The sequence below is a fragment of the Triticum urartu genome, chromosome 5 (assembly GCF_003073215.2).
Source record: "Triticum urartu cultivar G1812 chromosome 5, Tu2.1, whole genome shotgun sequence".
Lineage (NCBI taxonomy): Eukaryota > Viridiplantae > Streptophyta > Magnoliopsida > Poales > Poaceae > Triticum > Triticum urartu.
Window position 1 is genome coordinate 593,198,202 of NC_053026.1, and position 25,495 is coordinate 593,223,696.

The following is a 25,495-nucleotide window of genomic DNA, read 5'->3' on the forward strand; positions in this document are numbered from 1 at the left end:
CATAGGAAAAACAAGTGATCTCTTGTTTCCAGCATTTGCCTGTTACACATAACACAGGTATAATCCTGTAAAAAGAAGCTCTTTCTCTGTAGCATGGCCCTAGTATTCTGTCTGAGTGTCTGTTATTCACCAGAAGCCGCCACCGTGATATTAAACCATAGAACGTTGTCGTGAGATTTTTAACCTCCTTTTCTATGCTTAGTATGTTGTCCCAAACATATGTTTCCTCAAATTCCGCTTGGTTGTTTGGCTAGTTGAGCTTTCTTTAGATCAGGAAAAACATTCTCAAATCAAATTTGAATAACCACTAGTACATTCTGTACTAACCTAGTAAGCTTTCCACTGTTGGTTAACCCACATATCAAAATCTGTGATTTTGGCAGTGCAAAAGCCTTGGTAAGTTATCTTCTATAATTAGGTAGAAATTTAAATGCACGAGTCCTGCTGATTGCGAAAATAACATGCGAAACATTCTTGGTAAGAACAAAAAGAAAAGGTGCGCACTAATGCTAGTGAGAATTCAGTTGATCAGCTGGTTGAGATTATCAAGGTGAAATCTTGTACAGTACGTACGACATTTGGAACTGTTTTCTCCTGCGACCTGCATTCTTTACAATGACATGTTCAGTCATAGTGCGATCGCAGGTCTTGGGGGTACTCCAACAAGGGAAGAGACCAAGTGCATGAATCCAAACCACACGGAGTTCAAGTTCCCACAGATTAAGGCTCGTCCGTGTCACAAGGTAATGTGTGCATATTATATTTACCTGTCATGCAAAATTGCCTGGTCTGCACAATTGTTGTTCTAGTTGGCGCGTACTTTCGGGACATGGAGAGTTTTAACATTGACTAGCGTGCTGATAATTTGTGAGAAATAATAAGTGACAAGTGGATACTGTAACATTTGAGAACAACTTCTGAACTGTTACTAGTAACAAAAATGGAAAGCTGATGCAACGAAAAAGGAAACAAAAAAGCCATACTTTTTTTTGAGGTAGGAAAGAAAAGCCATACGAGACTGATGTTTCTCAGATGGGCCGGGCTCTGTCTATCTAACAGGCAGCAGCCCACCAACCTCACGGGCCAGCACTTACCAGTCCTAAAAGCTCCCACCGAGGGGGCGTTGGCGCTGCTGTGCAGCAGCATGCCTAACATTAGTCCCACCTCGCCAGTTTACAGGGAGCAGAACCAGCTTATAAGCCGAGGCGCAGCAGCAGGTAGCACGACCTTACTTGAACAGGATCTGTTCTATAGGCTCGTACCGCTGCATCCTTTACCAATAAGGAGGCAAGCACTTCAGTCTGGTTGATGCATTCTGACCTCTGGGCCAGAGCGTGATTAACGGCCAGGATTTCCCTGATGGGGCAATCCGACGGCTGTAGAGGATCGTCCCTGCCTGGCTCACACCTGTGCAGGGTGGCCCAGAGGTTGTCTGACAGACTACAAATATTTTTTCCCTTCTGTTTTTTAAGCCAGACTCTTTTTTTCAAAATAACTGAAGAAGTGATAGTTACTGTAGCAGCATCAACAAGATAAAAATGATCTACTGTCCACGCGATGAACAAGATGAAATGGGCCGGCAAAAACCACCACTAGTCACAATATGTTACTGTAGCTTGCTTCTAGCTGGCTTTCTACCAATTTTTTCCCTTCTGTTTTTTAAGCCAGACTCTTTTTTTCAAAATAACTGAAGAAGTGATAGTTACTGTAGCAGCATCAACAAGATAAAAATGATCTACTGTCCACGCGATGAACAAGATGAAATGGGCCGGCAAAAACCACCACTAGTCACAATATGTTACTGTAGCTTGCTTCTAGCTGGCTTTCTACCAATTTTTTCCCTTCTGTTTTTTAAGCCAGACTCTTTTTTTCAAAATAACTGAAGAAGTGATAGTTACTGTAGCAGCATCAACAAGATAAAAATGATCTACTGTCCACGCGATGAACAAGATGAAATGGGCCGGCAAAAACCACCACTAGTCACAATATGTTACTGTAGCTTGCTTCTAGCTGGCTTTCTACCAATTTTTTCCCTTCTGTTTTTTAAGCCAGACTCTTTTTTTCAAAATAACTGAAGAAGTGATAGTTACTGTAGCAGCATCAACAAGATAAAAATGATCTACTGTCCACGCGATGAACAAGATGAAATGGGCCGGCAAAAACCACCACTAGTCACAATATGTTACTGTAGCTTGCTTCTAGCTGGCTTTCTACCAATTTTTTCCCTTCTGTTTTTTAAGCCAGACTCTTTTTTTCAAAATAACTGAAGAAGTGATAGTTACTGTAGCAGCATCAACAAGATAAAAATGATCTACTGTCCACGCGATGAACAAGATGAAATGGGCCGGCAAAAACCACCACTAGTCACAATATGTTACTGTAGCTTGCTTCTAGCTGGCTTTCTACCAATTTTTTTTACTTGATAATCAGGGGCTCTCCCACCGGCTCCATTTTATATAAAAATGATCCCAGTTCAGTTTTTTTTGTAGCAGCAGAAAGTAAAACAGGAAACTTTCACTCAACTCTGGTCTAAGAAGTAAGAACAGCACTGTCCAGATACTGCACTCGTACAGCCCATATTTTCAGCAGTTATGACTGTACTAAGCAGCAGGAATCAAACACACGGAGGGAACAGATTACAACACTCAGGCCTGATCACATCACATGAATGCTATCATCGAGCTCTGGATGCAGCTTTAGGAACTGTACCAAAAATTCATGTCTGCCTCAATTAAAATGGACCCATCTTAGGCAAAGGCAGGAGCAGGGTACATGGCGAACCTTGCAAGAATCTGGAACTGAGTCACAAAGCCGAACAGAGGAGCAAGGTTCTGAAACAAAGCTCCCTGAACCGAACGGAGGGCCAAGCACACGGCTGACTGGGGAAACCAAGCCATGGTGCCCGTCGACTGGGTGGCGCGCATCGGCGCCTCCAGCCGCGGCGACTACCGGCGGATGAGACGAGGCGCTGAGCGAATGGGGGCAAAGGCGGGGCTCGCCGTACCTGCCTCGCCGGCGACTCACCACTCGCTCTTGGCAGGGCCAATGGGGGAGCCCCCGCCGTGCTCCTCTCCATCCCCTCCATTTCCTGCCTCGTTCCCTCGCCGGCAGCTCGCCTCCCCGCCCTCGTCCCGCTGCGCTGTGACAATGATGAACTGACACGTGCCTCCGCATATAGGAAAAAAAAAGCGTGGGCGCCCTGGAAACTGGGCGGGCCGGGCTTCAAACCCGGTAAAAAACGTCGCCCAAAGCCCACATGAGCGACAGGCCCGACGGACAAACCCACGAGAACATCGCTCTTTGACTCAAAAGAAAAAAAAAACGAGAACATCGGTCTGAGATTTCAATCCGCCGCCGCCGGAGCAATGGCGCTCGGCACCTGCGTCCTCCCTTCGTTCTCTCCCCAGGCTGCCGTCCTCCGCCGTACGTCCACCGTAGCCAGCGCAGCTGCAGCCTCCCGGATCGGCGGCTTCCTCTCCAGCAAGCCCTACGCGCTGCCGCCCTGGGCGTCGGGCCTTTCCCACGCCCCGTCCCACACCTTCTCCCTCGGCCACTTCCCGACCCCGATCCACCGGTGGAACCTGCCCGACCTGCCCAAGGGCACGGAGGTGTAGATCAAGCGGGACGACCTCGCCGGCATGCAGCTGAGCGGCAACAAGGCGCGGAAGCTCGAGTTCCTCGTGGCGGACGCCGCCGCGCGGGGCGCCGACTGCGTCGTCACCGCCGGCGGCATCCAGAGCAACCACTGCCGGGCCACCGCCGTGGCCGCCAAGTACGCCGGCCTCGACTCCTATCTGATACTCTGCACCCCCAAGCTCCTCGTGGACCGGGACCCCGGCCTGGTCGGCAACCTGCTCGTCGAGAGGCTGCTGGGCGCGCACATCGACCTGGTCTCGCAGAGAGAATTTTTGAAGTTTGGGAGCGTGGCTCTCACCGAACTGCTGAAGAAGAGGCTCCTGGAAGAGGGGCGGCGGCCGTACGTGATCCCTGCCGGCGGATCGAACGCACTGGGGAATTGGGGATACATCGAAGCAGTAAGGGAGATTGAGGAACAAATTCAGTCATCTGATGGTGGTCTTCAGTTTGATGACATTGTTGTCGCGTGCGGCAGCGGCGGAACCGTCGCCGGCCTCGCTTTGGGATCGCAGCTGAGTAGCCTGAAGGCCAAAGTCCACGCCTTCTCTGTCTGCTATGGCCCTAAATACTTCTATGACTGTGTTCAAGGTCTGATCGATGGGCTTCAGTCTGGTCTGGACTCACATGATATAGTCAGCATTGAAGATGCCAAGGGCTTGGGTTATGCCAAGAGCACGGGTGATGAACTTAGATTTGTGAAGGATGTCGCTGCGGCGACAGGCATCGTGCTCGATCCGGTCTACACCGGGAAGGCGGCTTACGATATGCTGAAGGACATGTCAGATAATCAAGCCAAGTGGGAAGGGCGAAAGGTCCTGTTTGTTCACACCGGTGGTCTCCTTGGGTTGTATGATAAGGTGGATCAGTTGTCGTCTTTGGCCGGTGGCTGGCGCAGAATGGACCTTGAAGAACCTGTGCTCCATGCAAATCTCAACTAGGACTGGCTGTTTATCTTTTTTGACTAGTGTTCCTGATTTTGTGCACCCACGACCACGAGGCCACGGCCATAGCATTTGAATACTACTCCCACCGTTCCAAATTACTCGTCGTGGTTTTAGTTCAAATTTGAACTAAAACCACGACGAGTAATTTGGAACGGAGGGGATACTTTACGGGAATTCATTTGTGTGTTTTTCTGCCAGGATGACTTGATCTGCAGTGCTAGCGGTTAACAAATCAATACTGAGGTTGAGTTTCGTGGTATTAAAAGTTTCTCTAATTCTTAGAGAATATGGAATAGTACCTTTAATAATAGACTTTCAAATAATTTGTTCTGTTCCTTTGTGTCATGCATTTGAAAATTTTGTCTTATCATTTATGGCAAAGCTTATCATCAATTGTAAAATTATGATTCTAAAACTTGTCTATTCTGGGGTTATCTTAAAGGAAATTGATTAAATCTATTCATATATCTTAAAGGAAATTGATTAAATGTATTCATATAACACTGGACGAGCACTTGGAGCATGGGCAAGATGTTTGCTGGAGACCCTCCAAATCAGGTAACTGTACATCTCAAAGTGCCTACAGAATCTTCTTACATTAACCAAAAATAAATGATACTATCACTGAGATGAACTTTAATCAGATTAGCCTCGGCTTTGTTAAACAAGTTTGGAAAAATGAAAATGTTCTTGCTAGTGTTCAGACTTTTGTTTGGAGACCACTTACTAAATCTTTGGCTGTTGCATGGGAGAATTTTAAAAAGTTTCTCCCAACTGCGATAGATTTGGAGATCTTGAAACAGACGAACACTAATTCTTCAACTGCCCTTACTCCAGAGCTATTTGGTTTCACTCTATCCATCCTTTTGAACTGAGGCCCACTCTGATGATAATTTCACATGTGCTAGTTTTATTCATACTATCTTTTCTCAAGCACCTGAGTCTTCTGTAATTGATTATGACCTCTATCTTCTCTGGCACATTTGGAAAGCTAGAAATGATCCAAGTTTTAAGGGGGAAAACACCACTATCCATTCTGTTCTGCACACTGCTAATGCGCATGTCGCTCTCACGCTCTAGCCCTTTGTGCAGAGACCTCCCTCCCCTGCCAGTCTAATGTTTTGCTGGTACCATCTATATTTAATGGAGCAGATCGACTGACAGACGGTGAACATCATCCGGCAGCAACTTGCTTCTATTTCTCAATCTCATGCTGCAGGTCTTGAAATTTACATTTGTGCCAACACGCCATGCATCTCTGCATGTATCAAAGTGCAAGCTCTGCTTCTCTGTAGCTGATGCAGAAGCTCATGCTTTACTTGTAGCCACACATATGTTCGATCAGCTTCAAATCAATAACTGCACCCTGTTATCTGATAATATAGCTGTTGTTCAAGCAATCGATGCGACATATTCCTAATGCCATCGGTTGAATGGAAACTCAGGCCAACCATCTCTTCGATCAGACAAGTGGGTCATGCCATTAGTGCAGGATTCCTTCACATATCTAGAGATTGAAATAATCAAGGATGTAACATGTTTATCTAATCAATGAATACCCCTGAGGTGTCTTCCTTAAAAAAACATGTGTGCTTAGAAACATGCTAATTTTACACATATAATTTGCTGTCCCAAATAAAGATACTTTGTACTGAATGTTGGGTCGAGCTCGTGAGCGTAACACATCATTAAGAGGGATTTACTGCATTTTAGTATTGATTAAGCGAATTTTATATTAAATTCTCACATAAGGAGAGGCTTGCAGTAGCGAAAAGGTTTGGTGACTAGACATAATATATCTATCTAAAAATAAAATGTTAGTTTAAGCTTAGCACATAGTTAATTAATCTTAAGTGACTTCCATACTATGCTAAACAATACTATGTGTGAATCGTGATACTCCTAAAAGTAGGCAAGATAATGTTTCATACTTGTAATCTTGCGCCACCCAAAAGCAGCAACCATTTACTTGTACTGAAAGCTAAGAATATTGAACCACCATGATATACCAAGACCAGCCACCAGTTTTCTAGTGTATTCAGGTGAACTCTTGCACTACAAGTTTAACAGATTTAGTTCATGGGCTACTATTCTAGAAGAAAAATTAAAAAGTCCATGTGCAGTCCTCATCAGTATATAATATAGTACTACGATGGTGATGGCGCTGAAATGCAGTTATCGCCGCGGGGATTTCAGAATTGGCAGCACTCACTCACATTATTCTTTTTCATGTTTCATACTTGTAAAGTGTGTGTATGTGTGTGAACTGCAATTCTCCTAGAAGTAGGTGAAATCATGTTTCATACTTGTAAAATTGCACCGCCCAAAATCAGCAACCGTATATATACTTGTACTAAAAGCTATGAATATTGAACTGCCATGCTATTCCAAAACCAGCTACCATTATTCAAGTGCGCTCTTGCACTGCAAGTGTAGCTGCCGTTACTAAAAACTAAGAATAGTTGATTCAGCTACTATTCCAGGAGAAAAAGAAGGTTCATCTGCAGTCCTCCACCAGTATAGATTATGTAATGATAGCGATGATGCCGAAATGCAGATTTTTGTTTTGTTTTTTGCTGTGGAGATTTCAGAATTGGCAGCACTCACTCACATGATTCTTTTTCATGGTTAGGTTTGGGGCCGGCCACGGCCTTGTCGAAAGGGGGAGGAGGTAGGAAGAGTAAGAAGAGGAAAGGGACAAGATACCAGAACAAAATGGCTGAAAAGCACCATGATTGGGTTGCAAGGAAGGAAGCCCAAGACATGTGGCAGGGGTGGAGGGGAAGAAGGGTACAGTGCACTGAACTTCACCTCGTGCCAAAAAGCAGGGCCTGATTGATGGTTACTTCCTCTCTAACCTAGACCCCTTTTTGTTTCCTCTCCCCTGCATACATACATCCCTGCCTTGCAGCCTCTGCTCTGCTCCCTCATTTCACCCCACCCCACCCCATGAGGCCATAACCCTCGGGCTCTATCATCAAGGCTTCCTGCCTTCCTCATGGGGTGGCTCCGCTCCCTCTTCTCCCCCCTGAGGAAGATCATTGTCCGCGCACATTCGGCGCGCAAATACCGTAAGATCGACCGACTTCTCGTCTTGTTTGCTTTGTTGTGGAAATCTTGATTTCTTCTGTTGTAGCATTGTGGACGGTTGGGGGGAATGGGGCTCTGTTTTTCTCTTCCTTGTGCCATTGTTGTTTGCTAGGCACTGACATTGTTGTGCTTGTTGGCAGGGAGGGGGATGAGGATCCTGTACAAGGACGTCAAGTCCTGCGAGGACGAAGATGTGCACGTCCTGTGGTCCATCCTGGTCGACTCGCACCGCCACCCGGCCATGGTGAAGCTGAAGCTCTAGGACGGCCATGGCGGCGGCACGCGGTTTTCGCCGTCGAGCCGGCGGCCATCATCTTTCGTGTGGAACTGCACAGTTTCAATGGCAATGCCGTCCGGGAAAAGACGAGCAGATACTTTCCTTGTGTGTGTGCGTGTGTGACACCGGTCTGATGTGTGCATCTAGTGACTTTGTGGGTGAGGTTGAGACGTCGCCTTTGCTTTGATGTGAGTGTGAGGTTGAGCTGATGTATCTGTATATAGAAAGCTCTGGGTGCCTTACCTAATGGTATTGAGTTTGGTTTCTTTTCCATTGTTTTTTGCTCAGTCATAATTTCTCGGTTGACTTGTGTGCTTGTTGTGTGTTTGCGCTTTCAATTGTTTGTGGATATTTGTATTATATTGTTGTGTATGGGTTTGTATAGCAGAGACATTGATGTCAAGATTGTAAAATAATGCGGTGGTTCTACCCATTTTTATAATTTATTTAATAGCTACCAAACTAATCGACCGACACATCTTGCATAATCTAAGAACAGAATAAAAGCGTTAAAGGATTTTAAAAGCTGGTTCATGGCAAAAAGAAAGTAATTTAAAAGACAAGTTTGAGAACTTCCATGGCACATCGGAATTTATCTCCTTTTAGAGCTAAAATCATATACATTATTGTAAAGGACACCAATACGGCTCGATGCACGTTGTCACGTTCACCGTTACATCAGCATAGACGACATCTGACGCACACGCACATTTTTGCACGGCGGACTAACGGCCTATCACGCGCTATGATCAGCTCACTCACGTTTGCACTTTACCTACGCCTCGTTATAAATTCATCAATCTATGATGAATACTAAGAGCATAAATCTTTTTTTTAAAGAGCATAATCCATCCTCTCTTCACCCGCAAAAAAAATCCATCATTTCTTAAAAAAGAGCATATTTTACATAAATGAACCTTCTATAATCCAAAGAGGCCTTAAAGAAAAACAAGAACTTCTTTAGTCAAAAGAATTATTATTTTTAGAGCAACCATAATGTTCACAGGGACACAAGCTATGTTCTGTGGGAAGGCGAGCCACATATTTCGTTCACACTCTAAGCTACAAGCAACTTTGACTAAATTATAAGCCTCGAAATTACATGACCTAGGGGGCGGAGCCAATGACATTCATATCAACATTTGTAAAGTAATGCACTGAATCTTAACCATTTTTTAATTTAACACTGTAGCTAGCTAACAAATCGACCTACACATCCTGCATAATCTGAGAAGTAACATAATAAAAGTGTTAAAAGGAATTTAAAAGCCAGTTTGCAAAAACAAAAAATGCAATTTGAGCAGACATGAGAACCTCCACGTCACATCTGATTTTCCACCCCGTTAGAGCCCAAATCATGTACATTATTATAAATGACACCAACACGTCGCGACCCACACGCACATTAGCACACACACCATCTACATGGTGCACGCGCAGTTTTGCACGGCAGACCAACGACCCGTCACGCACTATGACCAGCTCACTCACTTGCGCTTTGCCTTTACCGTGTTGTAAATTCATTAACCTATGATAAAAACTAAGAGCATAAACCCGTTCTTCAAACAAATAGCATAAATCCATTCTTTTGAAGAAAAGAGCATATCTCACGCAAATGGGTTTTCTATAATCTAAAGAGGCATTAAAGGGAAAAACAACAACTCTTTTTAGCTGAAAAAACAATTATTATAGCAACCGAGAAGCTTTATTGCACAGAGGGATACAAGCGATGTTCGGAGGGGAGGCTAGCCAGATATTTCGCCCACACTCGGAAGCTACAAGCAGCTCTGCCTGAATCATGAGTTTCAAAGTTAAGCGATGTGGATGCCAACACTAGTAAAACAATGCAGTGGTTCTTACCCATTTTTTTTCAATTTAATAGCTGGCTAACTAATTGACCTACACGTCCCGCATAATATGAGGAGTATAACAGAACAAAAGTGTTAAAGGATTTTAAAAGCCAGTCCGCAAACAAGAAAAGAAGTGATTTAGAAAGATAAGATTGAGAACTTCCAAGACACGTTGGAATTTTGCGCCGAGATCATATATATTACTGTAAAGAACAACACCAACGCGGTGCGGCGCGATCTGTGTTGAGTAAATAGGCAATTTTTCGATTAAATTAATCCATGAGTAAATCACTAGCATGGCATTGACTAAGTTGATGACGTAGTGACTCTGATCTAAACATGCACGTACTAAGCAAACAGTAGACAAATCTACACGTACTGCTAGTACTGCTAATATGAAAATAATCAGGAGCGGGATAAACGAGTTATACCCTCCAGTAGGCCACGCAGAGGCCGCGGCTTTGGTGGCAGCAGCGGCGTCCTTGGCGGCCTTCTTGTCGGCTTCAGCTTTCTCGGCGGCGGCACGGTCGGTGTCGGTGGACATGGTGATGATGAAGGCGACGCGGACGTAGAGGAAGTAGACGATCGGAAGCGAGCAGTCGCGTAATCGCTGCCCAAAAACCTATTCGCCCCTCACCCCGTACAGGAACCAGAAGGGCGTGGTTTCGGAGACCTGCTCTCCCGTCGACCGTGTACGCGGCGGACGGGATGGAGTCACCGGCGGCAGCAGCAGCGAAGGAACGACGGTGGGCGTGCGCGTGAGCAGATGTGATCTGTTCGTGGCGGCTAGGGTTAGGAGACACCGCATACTTATAGGCGCAGCCGCGTGGAGAGACGTGGGCTCGACCCACGTCCGAGTCCGTGACAGCCCACGATCCGACGTCTAAGATCGTGGCCCAGCTGTCAGAAAACTCCCCGTTAGTGACTGGCAAAAATAAGCGCGTAGGTGTGAGCTCGGCTCGGCTCAATCTCGCAACCCGCGGCGCGTCGTGACAAGGCGTGGCGTGGCGTGGCGAGGCGGGCGGCGGAGGAGGAGTGCGCGAGGGCCTCTTCTCTTCTCAAGCTCCAATAGCATGTAGAAGAGAAACCCTTATAAACCACTCCAACTCTCCTTCCACTTCCGGGGTGGGACTAAACTTCCCACTACACCTAGTGCCATATAACCCACATGGGCCCTTAGAGATTTTTCAGAAATTGCAATATGGGCCTAGAGCCCATCTCAGATTTCAGCAATCCCCCACCAGATCTCGAGGGGCCATTGTGTCCTCTGTTCCAATTGCTGTTTCGATATACCAGTGTTTCAGTGAAGACCTGTTAAGGTTGAACTTCACCTAGAACAAGTGGCTACACTCCTTCACAACTGAACAATGGACTATGCCTTGAATCGTCAGTTTAGCATAAAGAAGTTTCACTACATGTCTTACTAGTACTAGGCTGCCGAAGGCTGACCCCTCGGGTGGAGCATTAGGCACCCCAGGCTTTACACTTTATGCTTCCGGCTCGTATGTTGTGTGGAATTGTGAGCGGATAACAATTTCACACAGGAAACAGCTATGACCATGATTACGCCAAGCTATTTAGGTGAGACTATAGAATACTCAAGCTTTGGAACACATTAAGACCGTAGTCATCCTACCATACAGTATCGAGAGTATTGCATCTCCAACGGAGTGGGTTAGTATAGTTACTCTCCTTAGCTCACCACTGGCTTGTTTTCCCAGGTCCTAGTTCACGGGATCTCCGATCACATAGGTTGGGTTACCACCATGGCAACTCATGTGGGTCTCATACCCATCTCCCTCGATGCATTATCTATCACAACACGTGATAGCCCTTTTGTAAAGGGATCTGTCAGATTCTTAGCCGTATGGACATAGTCCAACGCTATCACTCCGGAGTTTCTTAATTTTCTGACAGCTTTTAATCTCATTCTTATGTGTTTGGTGGACTTCATGTTGTCCTTTGAACTCTTCACCTTGGTGATGACAGTCTGATTGTCACAGTTCATAAGGATAGCCGGAACCGGTTTATCGACCAATGGCAAGTCCATCAAAAGATCTCAAAGCCATCTTGCTTCAACACTAGATGTGTCTAATGCCGTTAATTCTGCTTCCATTGTCGATCTCGTTAAGATCGTTTGCTTGCAAGACTTCCAGGAAACAGCGCCACCTCCAAGAGTAAACATATACCCAGTTGTGGCCTTCATCTCATCAGCATCAGAGATCCAATTCGCATCACTATACCCTTCAAGTACCGATGGGTATCCGGTATAGTGAAGTTCATAGTTCATAATACCTTTCAGATAGCGCATAACTCTCTCAACAGCATGCCAATGTACATCACCCGGTTTGGAAACAAACCAGCTCAGTTTGCTCACAGCAAACGCGATGTCAGGCCTCGTTGCGCTCGCTAGGTACATTAGTGAACCAATGATTTGAGAGTATCTCAATTGATCTTTAGCCATGCCTTTGGACTTTCGAATCAATACGCTAGGATCATATGGTGTTTGAGATGGTGTGCAGTCCGAATATCCAAAACGACTCAACACCTTCTCAACGTAATGGGATTGCAGAAGTGTGATCCCACCCTCATTATCTCTCAGTAGCTTGATGTTCAAGATAACATCAGCCACACCAAGGTCTTTCATCTCAAAGTTCTGAGATAGAAACGATTTGACCTCCTCAATGCCTTTGAGGTTTGTTCCGAATATCAGTATGTCATCAACATACAAGCACAGTATAACTCCTTCGCCCCCACCATGGCGATAGTATACACATTTGTCAGCCTCATTAACAACGAAACCAACAGATGTCAGAGTTGTATTAAACTTATCATGCCATTGCTTAGGTGCTTGTTTCAGGCCATATAAAGATTTTATCAACCTACACACCTTTCTTTCCTGACCATCTATCACAAAGCCATCAGGCTGTTGCATGTAGATTTCCTCCTTTAGCTCTCCATTTAGAAAAGCCGTCTTAACATCCATCTGATGGACGAGAAGACCATGTGAGGCCGCCAACGAGAGTAATACTCGAATGGTGGTCAGTCTAGCCACAGGTGAATAAGTATCAAAGAAATCTTCCTCTTCTTGCTGGTCATAGCCCTTGGCCACAAGCCTAGCCTTGTACTTTTCAATTGTACCATCGGGCCTAAGCTTCTTTTTGAACACCCACTTACATCCCAGTGGTTTGCAACCATAGGGACGGTCAGTGATCTCCCATGTCCCGTTAGCCATGATGGAATCCATCTCGCTACGGACCGCATCCTTCCAGTAGTCAGCTTCTGGAGAGGCATACGCTTCTGAAATAGAAGTGGGAGTATCATCCACGAGGTACACGAAGAAATCATCACCAAAGGTCTTTGCAGTCCTTTGTCTCTTGCCCCTACCAAGGGTTTCCTCGTCATCCTCCTCAGGATTTTCATCATGTGTTTGTTCATAATATTCCATAGGGATGGCAGGTTCAGGAGTCTCCTCAGATTCCTGTCTAGAAGTGCTTTGCATATCTCTCATAGGAAAAATATCCTTAAAGAATGTAGCATCCTTAGACTCCATAATTGTACCGACCTTCTGGTCAGGTACCTCAGATTTCACTACTAGAAATCTATAACCAACGTTGTTCTTAGCGTAGCCCAAATTAATGCAGTCCACAGTCTTGGGTCCAAGCTTACGCTTTTTGGGGATCGGCACGTTGACTTTCGCCAAACAGCCCCAAGTGCGCAAGTACGAGAGTGTCGTCCTTCTCTTTGCCCATTTCTCATAGGGAGTGATCTCATTATCCTTTGTCGGAACTTTATTCAGGACATGACATGCCGTCAATATAGCCTCCCCCCATCATGCCTTGGATAAACCCGATGTATCTAACATGGCGTTAACCAAATCAGTTAGAGTACGGTTTTTCCGCTCGGCAACCCCGTTTGACTGGGATGAATAGGGAGGCGTCCTCTCATGAATAATGCCGTGTTCCGCACAGAAGGAATCAAACTCACTCGAGAAGTACTCTCCACCACGATCTGACCGGACTCGTTTAATTTTCTTTTCAAGTTGATTTTCAACTTCTGCCTTATAGATTTTAAAGTAGTGTAGAGCCTCATCTTTAGTATTTAACAGATACACATAGCAATATCTAGTGGAATCATCTATCAATGTCATGAAGTATCTCTTTCCACTTTTAGTCAACACACCATTCATCTCGCAAAGATCAGAATGTATGAGTTCTAATGGTGCCAGGTGTCTCTCCTCCGCGGCCTTATGAGGCTTGCGAGGTTGCTTAGCTTGCACACATGAAAGGCACTTAGAACCTTTGGCTAAAGTGAAACTCGGGATTAAATCCAACTTGGCTAGCCGCGTCATAACACCAAAACTAATGTGACAAAGACGTGAATGCCAAACTTCAGATTCATTAACATTCGAATGAATATGGTTCACGACTTTATTACAAAAATCTGCGAGGGAAAGGCGGAACATCCCTCCGCTCTCATAACCTTTTCCAACAAAGAGTCCATATTTTGTAACAACTAATTTATTAGACTCGAAAACCAACTTAAACCCTTCTCTACATAGAAGGGAGCCACTAACAAGGTTCTTCTTGATGGCGGGGACATGCTGCACGTTCTTCAGCTGCACGATCCTTCCCGAAGTAAACTTCAGATCGACCGTGCCAACACCATGAACAGAAGCACTCGCGCCATTCCCCATCAATACGGACCCGTGACCTGTGACCTGGTAAGAAGTGAACAATGAAATGTCAGCACACACATGAACACCTACACCTGTGTCCACCCACCAATCATTGGGTTGAAACACTGAAAAAACAGTAAATAAATTACCGTACCCAGATGCACCATTCTCATTGTTGCCCACAATCATGTTGACAGACTTGGAGTCCTCTCCTGACTTCTTGTACTTGTTTGGGCACTTGTTGGCCCAATGTTCAACCGAACCACAAGTAAAGCAGCCCTCGTCCTTCTTGTTCTTCTTGAAGGTCTTCTTACCCTTCTTCTTAAAGTCGGTATTGTGTTGGACACCGTTCTTTCCCTTGGACTTGTGGGAGTTGAAGTTCTTATGGTTCACCATGTTGGCAACAGAAGTCCCTTCGGCCCCTTTTCCGTGCGAGTCTTTTGCCCTCGAATTCTACTCAACACTCAGATGGCCAATGACATCCTCCACAGAGAATTCACGCCTCTGATGTTTCAGAGTGGTGGCAAAGTTCCTCCAGGAATTAGGGAGCTTAGCGATTATGCAGCCCGCGACAAACTTGCCCGGTAACTCGCACTTGAGAAGCTCAAGTTCCTTAACAATGCATATTATCTCATGAGCCTGCTCCAATACAGGACGGTTTTCAACCATCTTGTAATCGTGGAACTGCTCTATAATATACATCTCGCTCCCTGCATCGGCGGCCCCGAATTTAGATTCGAGCGCCTCCCACAAGTCCTTGGCGACATGCACATGTAAATATGCGTCGACCAGTTTATCTCCGATCACGCTAAGAACCGCTTCGAGAAACACAACGGTAGCCTCCTTGAACGCCTTCTCCTGTTCAGGAGCAATCGTTCCCGTGGAGACACTGGTGACCCAGAACACGTTCATAGCCGTGATCCATAACGTGGTCTTAGTCTGCCAACGCTTGAAGTATGTACCGGTAAACTTATCCGGTTTCAGTGCAGCGGCAAAGCCACTTGCCGAGAAATTCCTACACATAATAGGTTTTTGGATTGTTGAGTAAATAGGCAATTTTTCGATTAAATTAATCCATGAGTAAATCACTAGCATGGCATTGACTAAGTTGATGACGTACTGACTCTGATCTAAACATGCACGTACTAAGCAAACAGTAGACAAATCTACACGTACTGCTAGTACTGCTAATATGAAAATAATCAGGAGCGGGATAAACGAGTTATACCCTCCAGTAGGCCACGCAGAGGCCGCGGCTTTGGTGGCAGCAGCGGCGTCCTTGGCGGCCTTCTTGTCGGCTTCAGCTTTCTCGGCGGCGGCACGGTCGGTGTCGGTGGACATGGTGATGATGAAGGCGACGCGGACGTAGAGGAAGTAGACGATCGGAAGCGAGCAGTCGCGTAATCGCTGCCCAAAAACCTATTCGCCCCTCACCCCGTACAGGAACCAGAAGGGCGTGGTTTCGGAGACCTGCTCTCCCGTCGACCGTGTACGCGGCGGACGGGATGGAGTCACCGGCGGCAGCAGCAGCGAAGGAACGACGGTGGGCGGCTAGGGTTAGGAGACACCGCATACTTATAGGCGCAGCCGCGTGGAGAGACGTGGGCTCGACCCACGTCCGAGTCCGTGACAGCCCACGATCCGACGTCTCAGATCGTGGCCCAGCTGTCAGAAAACTCTCCGTTAGTGACTGGCAAAAATAAGCGCGTAGGTGTGAGCTCGGCTCGGCTCAATCCCGCAACCCGCGGCGCGTCGTGACAAGGCGAGGCGTGGTGTGGCGAGGCGGGCGGCGGAGGAGGAGTGCGCGAGGGCCTCTTCTCTTCTCAAGCTCCAATAGCATGTAGAAGAGAAACCCTTATAAACCACTCCAACTCTCCTTCCACTTCCGGGGTGGGACTAAACTTCCCAATACACCTAGTGCCATATAACCCACATGGGCCCTTAGAGATTTTTCAGAAATTGCAATATGGGCCTAGAGCCCATCTCAGATTTCAGCAATCTGCACGCGCATTGTCACGTTGCCGTCACATCAGCACACACACACACGACATCTTCACGGCGCACACGCAGTTTTGTAAGTGCTACGTCTTGAGCTTGCGTTGGTTTTCCCCGAAGAGGAAGGGATGATGCAGCAAAGTAGCGTAAGTATTTCCCTCAGTTTTTGAGAACCAAGGTATCAATCCAGTAGGAGCCCACGCTCAAGTCCCTCGTATCTGCACAAAGCGATAGCTACTCGCAACCAACGCGATTAGGGGTTGTCAAGCCCTTCACGGTCACTTACGAGAGTGAGATCTGATAGATACAATATTTTTGGTATTTTTGATATAAGGATGCAAAGTAAAAAGTAAAAGCAAAGTAAATAGCAAAACAATATAAAAGTGATGGAGATTGACATGATGAGAATAGACCCGGGGGCCATAGGTTTCACTACTGGCTTCTCTCAAGAGCATAAGTATTCTACGGTGGGTGAACAAATTACTGTTGAGCAATTGATAGAATTGTGCATAATTATGAGAATAACTAGGCATGATCATGTATATAGGCATCACGTCCGTGACAAGTAGATCGAAACGATTCTGCATCTACTACTATTACTCCACTCATCGACCGCTATCCAGCATGCATCTAGAGTATTAAGTTAAAAATAGAGTAACGCCTTAAGCAAGATGACATGATGTAGAGAGATAAATTCATGCAATATGAAATAAACCCCATCTTGTTATCCTTGATGGCAACGATACAATACGTGCCTTGCTGCCCCTTCTGTCACTGGGTAAGGACACCGCAAGATCGAACCCAAAGCTAAGCACTTCTCCCATGGCAAGAACTACCAATCTAGTTGGCCAAACCAAACGGATAATTCGAAGAGAGTTGCAAAGATAACCAATCATGCATAAAAGAATTCAGAGAAGATTCAAATATTATTCATAGATAGACTTGATCATAAACCCACAATTCATCGGTCTCAACAAACACACCGCAAAAAGAAGATTACATCGAATAGATCTCCACAAGAGAGGGGGAGAACTTTGTATTAAGATTCAAAGAGAGAGAAGAAGCCATCTAGCTACTAACTATGGACCCGAAGGTCTGAGGTAAACTACTCACACTTCATCGGAGGGGCTAGGATGATGTAGAAGCCCTCCGTGATGACGGCCCTCTTCCGGCGGAGCTCCGGAACAGGCTCCAAGATGGGATCTCGTGGATACAGAAAGTTGCGGCGGTGGAATTAGGGTTTTGGCTCCTGTTCTGATCGTTTGGGGGTACGTGTGTATATATAGGAGGAAGGAGTATGTCGGTGGAGCACCGAGGGGCCCACGAGGCAGGGGGCGCGCCCTAGGGGGGGCGCCCCCACCCTCGTGACCACCTCTTTGATCCCTCGCAGTAGGGTCCAAGTCTCCTGGATCACGTTCGGTGAGAAAATCACGTTTCCGAAGATTTTATTCCGTTTGGAGTCCGTTTGATATTATGTTTATCCGAAACACTGAAATAGGCAAAAAAATAGCAATTCTGGACTGGGCCTCCGGTTAATAGGTTAGTCCCAAAAATAATATAAAAGTGGAAAATAAAGCCCAATATAGTCCAAAACAGTAGATAATATAGCATGGAGCAATCAAAAATTATAGATACGTTGGAGACGTATCAGGCATCCCCAAGCTTAATTCCTGCTCGTCCTCGAGTAGGTAAATGATAAAAAGAGAATTTTTGATGCAGAGTGCTACTTGGCATAATTTCAATGCAAATCTTCTTAATTGTGGTATGAATATTCAGATTAGAAAGATTCAAGACAAAAGTTTATATTGACATAGAAAATAATAATACTTCAAGCATACTAACAAAGCAATTATTGTTGGAAATATGCCCTAGAGGCAATAATAAAATGATTATTATTATATTTCCTTGTTCATGATAATTGTCTATTATTCATGCTATAATTGTGTTATCCGGAAAGCATAATACATGTGTGAATACATAGACCATAACATGTCCCTAGTGAGCCTCTAATTAACTAGCTCGTTGATCAATAGATAGTCATGGTTTCCTGACTATGGACATTGGATGGCATTGATAACGGGATCACATCATTAGGAGAATGATGTGATGGACAAGACCCAATCCTAAGCATAGCACAAGATCGTGTAGTTCGTTTGCTAGAGCTTTTCCAATGTCAAGTATCATTTCCTTAGACCATGAGATCGTGTGACTCCCGGATGCCATAGGAGTGCTTTGGGTGTACTAAACATCACAACGTAACTGGGTGACTATATAGGTATACTACAGGTATCCCCGAAAGTATCTGTTGGGTTGACACGGATCGAGACTGGGATTTGTCACTCCGTATGATGGAGAGGTATCTCTGGGCCCACTTGGTAATGCATCATCATAATGAGCTCAATGTGACCAAGTGTTTGGTCACGGGATCATGCATTACGGTACGAGTAAAGTGACTTGCCGGTAACGAGATTGAACGAGGTATTGGGATACCGACGATCGAATCTCGGGCAAGTAACGTACCGATTGACAAAGGGAATTGAATACGAGATTGATTGAATCCTCGACATCGTGGTTTATCCGATGAGATCATCGTGGAACATGTGGGAGCCAACATGGGTATCCAGATCCCGCTGTTGGTTATTGACCGGAGAGTCGTCTCGTTCATGTCTGCGTGTCTCCCGAACCCGTAGGGTCTACACACTTAAGGTTCGGTGACACTAGGGTTTTTGAGATATTAGTATGCGGTAACCCGAAAGTTGTTCGGAGTCCCGGATGAGATCCCGGACGTCACGAGGAGTTCCGAAATGGTCCGGAGGTAAAGATTTATATATAGGAAGTCCAGTTTCGGCCATCGGGAAAGTTTCGGGGGTAATCAGTATTATACCGGGACCACCGGAAGGGTCCCGGGGGTCCATCGGGTGGGGCCACCTATCCCGGAGGGCCCCATGGGCTGAAGTGGGAGGGGAACCAGCCCCTGGTGGGCTGGTGCGCCCCCCATGGGCCTCCCCCTGCGCCTAGGGTTGGAAACCCTAGGGGTGGGGGGCGCCCCACCTGACTTGGGGGGCAAGTCCCCCCCCTTGGCCACCGCCCCCCTTGGAGATGGGATCTCCTAGGGCCGGCGCCCCCCTAAGGGGCCCTATATATAGTGGGGCGAGGGAGGGCAGCCACACCAAAGCCCTTGGCGCCTCCCTCCCCCCTCGTAACACCTCTCTCTCTCGTTGGAGCTTGGCGAAGCCCTGCCGAGATCACCGCTGCTTCCACCACCACGCCGTCGTGCTGCTGGATGTCCATCAACCTCTCCTTCCCTTGCTGGATCAAGAAGGAGGAGACGTCTTCCCCAACCATACGTGTGTTGAACGCGGAGGTGTCGTCCGTTCGGCACTTGGTCATCGGTGATTTGGATCACGACGAGTACAACTCCATCAACCCCGTTCCCTTGAACGCTTCCGCTCGCGATCTACAAGGGTATGTAGATGCACTTCCCTTTTGCCTCGTTGCTAGATGACTCCATAGATTGATCTTGGTGATGCGTAGAAAATTTAAAAATTCTGCTACGTTCCCCAACAGTGGCATCATGAGCTAGGTCTATGCGTAGTTTCTATGCACGAGTAGAACACAAGTTGTTGTGGGCGTCGATTTTGTCAATTTGCTTGCCGTTACTAGTCTTATCTTGATTCGGCGGCATCGTGGTATGAAGCGGCCTGGACCGACCTTACACGTACGCTTACGTGAGACTGGTTCCACCGACTGGCATGCACTAGTTGCATAAGGTGGCTAGCGGGTGTCTGTCTCTCTCACTTTAGTCGGATCGGATTCGATGAAAAGGGTCCTTATGAAGGGTAAATAGAAATTGGCATATCACATTGTGGTTTTGGCATAGGTAAGAAACGTTCTTGCTAGAAACCTATAGCAGCCACGTAAAAAACTTGCAACAACAATTAGAGGACGTCTAACTTGTTTTTGCAGCATATGCCGTGTGATGTGATATGGCCAAAAGGATGTGATGAATGATATATGTGATGTATGAGATTGATCATGTTCTTGTAATAGGAATCACGACTTGCATGTCGATGAGTATGACAACCGGCAGGAGCCATAGGAGTTGTCTTAATTTATTTATGACCTGCATGTCAACTTATACGTCATGTAATTACTTTACTTTATTGCTAAACCATTAGCCATAGTAGTAGAAGTAATAGATGACGAGACAACTTCATGAAGACACGATGATGGAGATCATGGTGTCATGCCGGTGACGATGATGATCATGGCGCCCCGAAGATGGAGATCAAAAGGAGCAAAATGATATTGGCCATATCATGTCACTATTTGATTGCATGTGATGTTTATCATGTTTTACATCTTATTTGCTTAGAACGACGGTAGCTTAAATAAGATGATCCCTCACAATAATTTCAAGAAAGTGTTCTCCCTAACTGTGCACCGTTGCGAAGGTTCGTTGTTTCGAAGCACCACGTGATGATCGGGTGTGATAGATTCTGACGTTCGAATACAACGGGTGTAAGCCAGATTTACACACGCAATACACTTAGGTTGACTTGACGAGCCTAGCATGTACAGACATGGCCTCGGAACACAGAAGACCGAAAGGTCGAACGTGAGTCGTATAGAAGATACGATCAACATGAAGATGTTCACCGATGATGACTAGTCCGTCTCACGTGATGATCGGACACGGCCTAGTTGACTCGGATCATGTATCACTTAGATGACTAGAGGGATGTCTATCTGAGTGGGAGTTCATTAAATAATTTGATTAGATGAACTTAATTATCATGAACTTAGTCTAAAAACCTTTGCAAAATGTCTTGTAGATCAAATGGCCAACGCTCATGTCAACCTCAACTTCAACGCGTTCCTAGAGAAAACCAAGCTGAAAGCTGATGGCAGCAACTATACGGACTGGGTCCGGAACCTGAGAATCATCCTCATAGCTGCCAGGAAAGCATATGTCCTAGAAGCACCGCTAGGTGAAGCACCCATCCCAGAGAACCAAGACGTTATGAACGCTTGGCAGTCGCGTGCTGATGATTACTCCCTCGTTCATTGCGGCATGCTTTACAGCTTAGAACCGGGGCTCCAAAAGCGTTTTGAGCAACACGGAGCATATGAGATGTTCGAAGAGCTGAAAATGGTTTTCCAAGCTCATGCCCGGGTCGAAAGATATGAAGTCTCCGACAAGTTCTACAGTTGTAAGATGGAGGAAAATAGTTCTGTCAGTGAGCACATACTCAAAATGTCTGGGTTGCACAACCGCTTGTCCCAGCTGGACATTAACCTCCCGGACGAAGCGGTCATTGACAGAATCCTTCAGTCGCTCCCACCTAGCTACAAGAGCTTTGTGATGAACTACAATATGCAGGGGATGGTGAAAACATTCCTGAAGTATTTTCAATGCTGAAATCAGCGGAGGTGGAAATCAAAAAGGAACATCAAGTGTTGATGGTCAATAAAACCACTAGTTTCAAGAAAGGCAAGGGTAAGAAGAACTTCAAGAAGGACGGCAAGGGAGTTGCTGCGGCCGGTAAATCAGTTGCCGGGAAGAAGTCAAAGAATGGACCCAAACCTGAGACTAAGTGCTTTTATTGCAAGGGAAAGGGACACTGGAAGCGGAACTGCCCCAAATACTAAGCGGACAAGAAGGCCGGCAACACTAAAGGTATATGCGATATACATGTAATTGATGTGTACCTTACCAGTACTCGTAGTAGCTCCTGGGTATTTGATACTGGTGCAGTTGCTCATATTTGTAACTCAAAACAGGAGCTGCGGAATAAGCGGAGACTGGCGAAGGACGAGGTGACGATGCGCGTTCGGAATGGTTCCAAGGTCGATGTGATCGCCGTCGGCACGCTACCTCTACATTTACCTACGGGATTAGTTTTAAACCTCAATAATTGTTATTTAGTGCCAGCTTTGAGCATGAACATTGTATCTGGATCTCGTTTAATACAAGATGGCTACTCATTTAAATCCGAGAATAATGGTTGTTCTATTTATATGAGAGATATGTTTTATGGTCATGCCCCGCTGGTCAACGGTTTATTCTTAATGAATCTCGAACGTGATGTTACACATATTCATAGTGTGAATACCAAAAGATGTAAAATTGATAATGATAGTCCCACATATCTGTGGCACTGCCGCCTTGGTCACATCGGTGTCAAACGCATGAAGAAGCTCCATACAGATGGACTTTTGGAGTCTCTTGATTTCGAATCATTTGACACGTGCGGACCATGCCTCATGGGTAAAATGACCAAAACTCCGTTCTCCGGAACAATGGAGCGAGCAACCAACTTATTGGAAATTATACATACTGATGTGTGTGGTCCAATGAGCATTGAGGCTCGCGGTGGCTATCGTTATGTTCTCACTCTCACTGATGACTTAAGTAGATATGGATATGTCTATTTGATGAAACACAAGTCTGAGACCTTTGAAAAGTTCAAGGAATTTCAGAATGAGGTAGAGAATCAACGTGACCGAAAGATAAAATTCTTACGATCAGATCGTGGGGGAGAATATTTAAGTCACGAATTTGGTATGCACTTAAGGAAATGTGGAATCGTTTCACAACTCACGCCGCCTGGAACACCTCAGCGTAACGGTGTGTCCGAACGTCGTAATCGCACTCTATTGGATATGGTGTGATCTATGATGTCACTCACTGATTTACCGCTATCATTTTGGGGATACGCTCTAGAGACAGCTACATTCACTTTAAATAGGGCACTGTCTAAATCCGTTGAGACGACACCGTATGAATTATGGTTTGGGAAGAAACCTAAGCTGCCGTTTCTAAAAGTTTGGGGATGCGATGCTTTTGTCAAGAAACTTCAACCTGAAAAGCTCGAACCCAAGTCGGAAAAAATGTGTCTTCATAGGATACCCTAAGGAAACCATTGGGTATACCTTTTACCTCAGATCCGAAGGCAAGATCTTTGTTGCCAAGAACGGGTCCTTTCTGGAGGAAGAGTTTCTCTCGAGAGAAGTAAGTGGGAGGAAAGTAGAACTCGATGAAGTACTGCCTCTTGAACCGGAAAGTAGCGCAACTCAGGAAGATGTTCCTATGGTGCCTGCACCGACTAGAGAGGAAGTTAATGATAATGGTCAAGGTACTTCGGATCAAGTTTCTACTGAACTTCGAAGGTCCACAAGGACACGTTCCACACCAGAATGGTATGGCACCCCTGTCCTGGAAATCATGTTGTTAGACAACGGTGAACCTTCGAACTATGAAGAAGCAATGGCGGGCCCAGATTCCAACAAATGGCTTGAAGCCATGCAATTCGAGATAGGATCCATGTATGAAAACAAAGTATGGACTTTGACAGACTTGCCCGATGATCGGTGAGCGATAGAGAATAAATGGATCTTTAAGAAGAAGACGGACGCGGATGGTAATATTACCATCTATAAGGCTCGACTTGTCGCTAAGGGTTATCGACAAGTTCAAGGGGTTGACTACGATGAGCCATTCTCACCCGTAGCGAAGCTGAAGTCCGTCCGAATCATGTTAGCAATTGCCACATACTATGATTATGAGATATGGCAAATGGACGTCAAAACGGTATTCCTTAACGGCTTCCTTAAGGAAGAATTGTATATGATGCAGCCGGAAGGTTTTGTCGATCCTAAGAATGCTAACAAGGTATGCAAGCTCCAGCGCTCCATCTATGGGCTGGTGCAAGCATCTCGGAGTTGGAACATTTGCTTTAATGAAATGATCAAAGCGTTTGGGTTTATGCAGACTTATGGAGAAGCTTGCGTTTACAAGAAAGTGAGTGGGAGCTCTGTAGCATTTCTCATATTATATGTGGATGACATACTTTTGATGGGAAATGATATGGAACATTTGGACAGTATTAAGGCCTACTTGAATAAGTGTTTTTCAATGAAGGACCTTGGAGAAGCTGCTTACATATTAGGCATCAAGATCTATAGAGATAGATCGAGACGCCTCATAGGTCTTTCACAAAGCACATGCCTTGATAAGATATTGAAGAAGTTCAATATGGATCAATTCAAGAAGGGGTTCTTGCATGTGTTGCAAGGTGTGAAATTGAGCTCAGCTCAATGTCCGACCACGGCAGAAGATAGAGAAAAGATGAGTGTCGTCCCCTATGCCTCAGCCATAGGGTCTATCATGTATGCCATGCTGTGTACCAGACCTGATGTAAACCTTGCCGTATGTTTGGTAGGAAGGTACCAAAGTAATCCCGGCATGGAAAACTGGACAGCGGTCAAGAACATCCTGAAGTACCCAAAAAGGACTAAGGATATGTTTCTCATATATGGAGGTGACGAGGAGCTCGTCGTAAAGGGTTACGTCGACGCTAGCTTCGACACAGATCTGGATGACTCTAAGTCACAAACCGGATACGTGTATATTTTGAATGGTGGGGTAGTAAGCTAGTGCAGTTGCAAGCAAAGCATCGTGGCGGGATCTACATGTGAAGCGGAGTACATGGCAGCCTCGGAGGCAGCGCATGAAGCAATCTGGATGAAGGAGTTCATCACCGACCTAGGAGTCATACCCAATGCGTCGGGGCCGATCACTCTCTTCTGTGACAACACTAGAGCTATTGCCCTTGCCAAGGAGCCCAGGTTTCACAAGAAGACCAGGCACATCAAGCGTCGCTTCAACTCCATTCGTGAAAATGTTCAGGATGGAGACATAGATATTTGCAAAGTACATACGGATCTGAATGTCATAGATCCGTTGACTAAACCTCTTCCGCGAGCAAAACATGATCAACACCAGATCTCTATGGGTGTTCGATTCATCACAATGTAACTAGATTATTGACTCTAGTGCAAGTGGGAGACTGTTGGAAATATGCCCTAGAGGCAATAATAAAATGATTATTATTATTATATTTCCTTATTCATGATAATTTTCTATTATTCATGCTATAATTGTGTTATCCGGAAATCATAATACATGTGTGAATACATAGACCATAACATGTCCCTAGCGAGACTCTAATTAACTAGCTTG

The 25,495-nt window shown here is 45.7% G+C and overlaps 1 protein-coding gene, 1 non-coding gene and 1 pseudogene across 2 annotated transcripts; all 3 read left to right on the forward strand.

Moving 5' to 3' along the window:
• The first annotated feature begins 1,222 nt into the window (after positions 1 to 1,222).
• LOC125511898 lies at positions 1,223 to 1,442 on the forward strand. Its single transcript, XR_007285169.1, has one exon. It is a non-coding gene; the product is annotated as a small nucleolar RNA U3 (small nucleolar RNA).
• A 1,740-nt stretch (positions 1,443 to 3,182) lies between these two features.
• Positions 3,183 to 7,344, forward strand: LOC125511049 (annotated as a pseudogene).
• Positions 7,345 to 7,478: 134 nt separating this feature from the next.
• On the forward strand, positions 7,479 to 8,218 carry LOC125511050. Its single transcript, XM_048676331.1, has 2 exons — positions 7,479 to 7,651; positions 7,811 to 8,218. The coding sequence occupies exons 1-2, from the start codon at positions 7,579 to 7,581 to the stop codon at positions 7,930 to 7,932; spliced, it is 195 nt and encodes a 64-aa protein (XP_048532288.1). The 5' UTR covers positions 7,479 to 7,578; the 3' UTR covers positions 7,933 to 8,218.
• Positions 8,219 to 25,495: the final 17,277 nt, after the last annotated feature.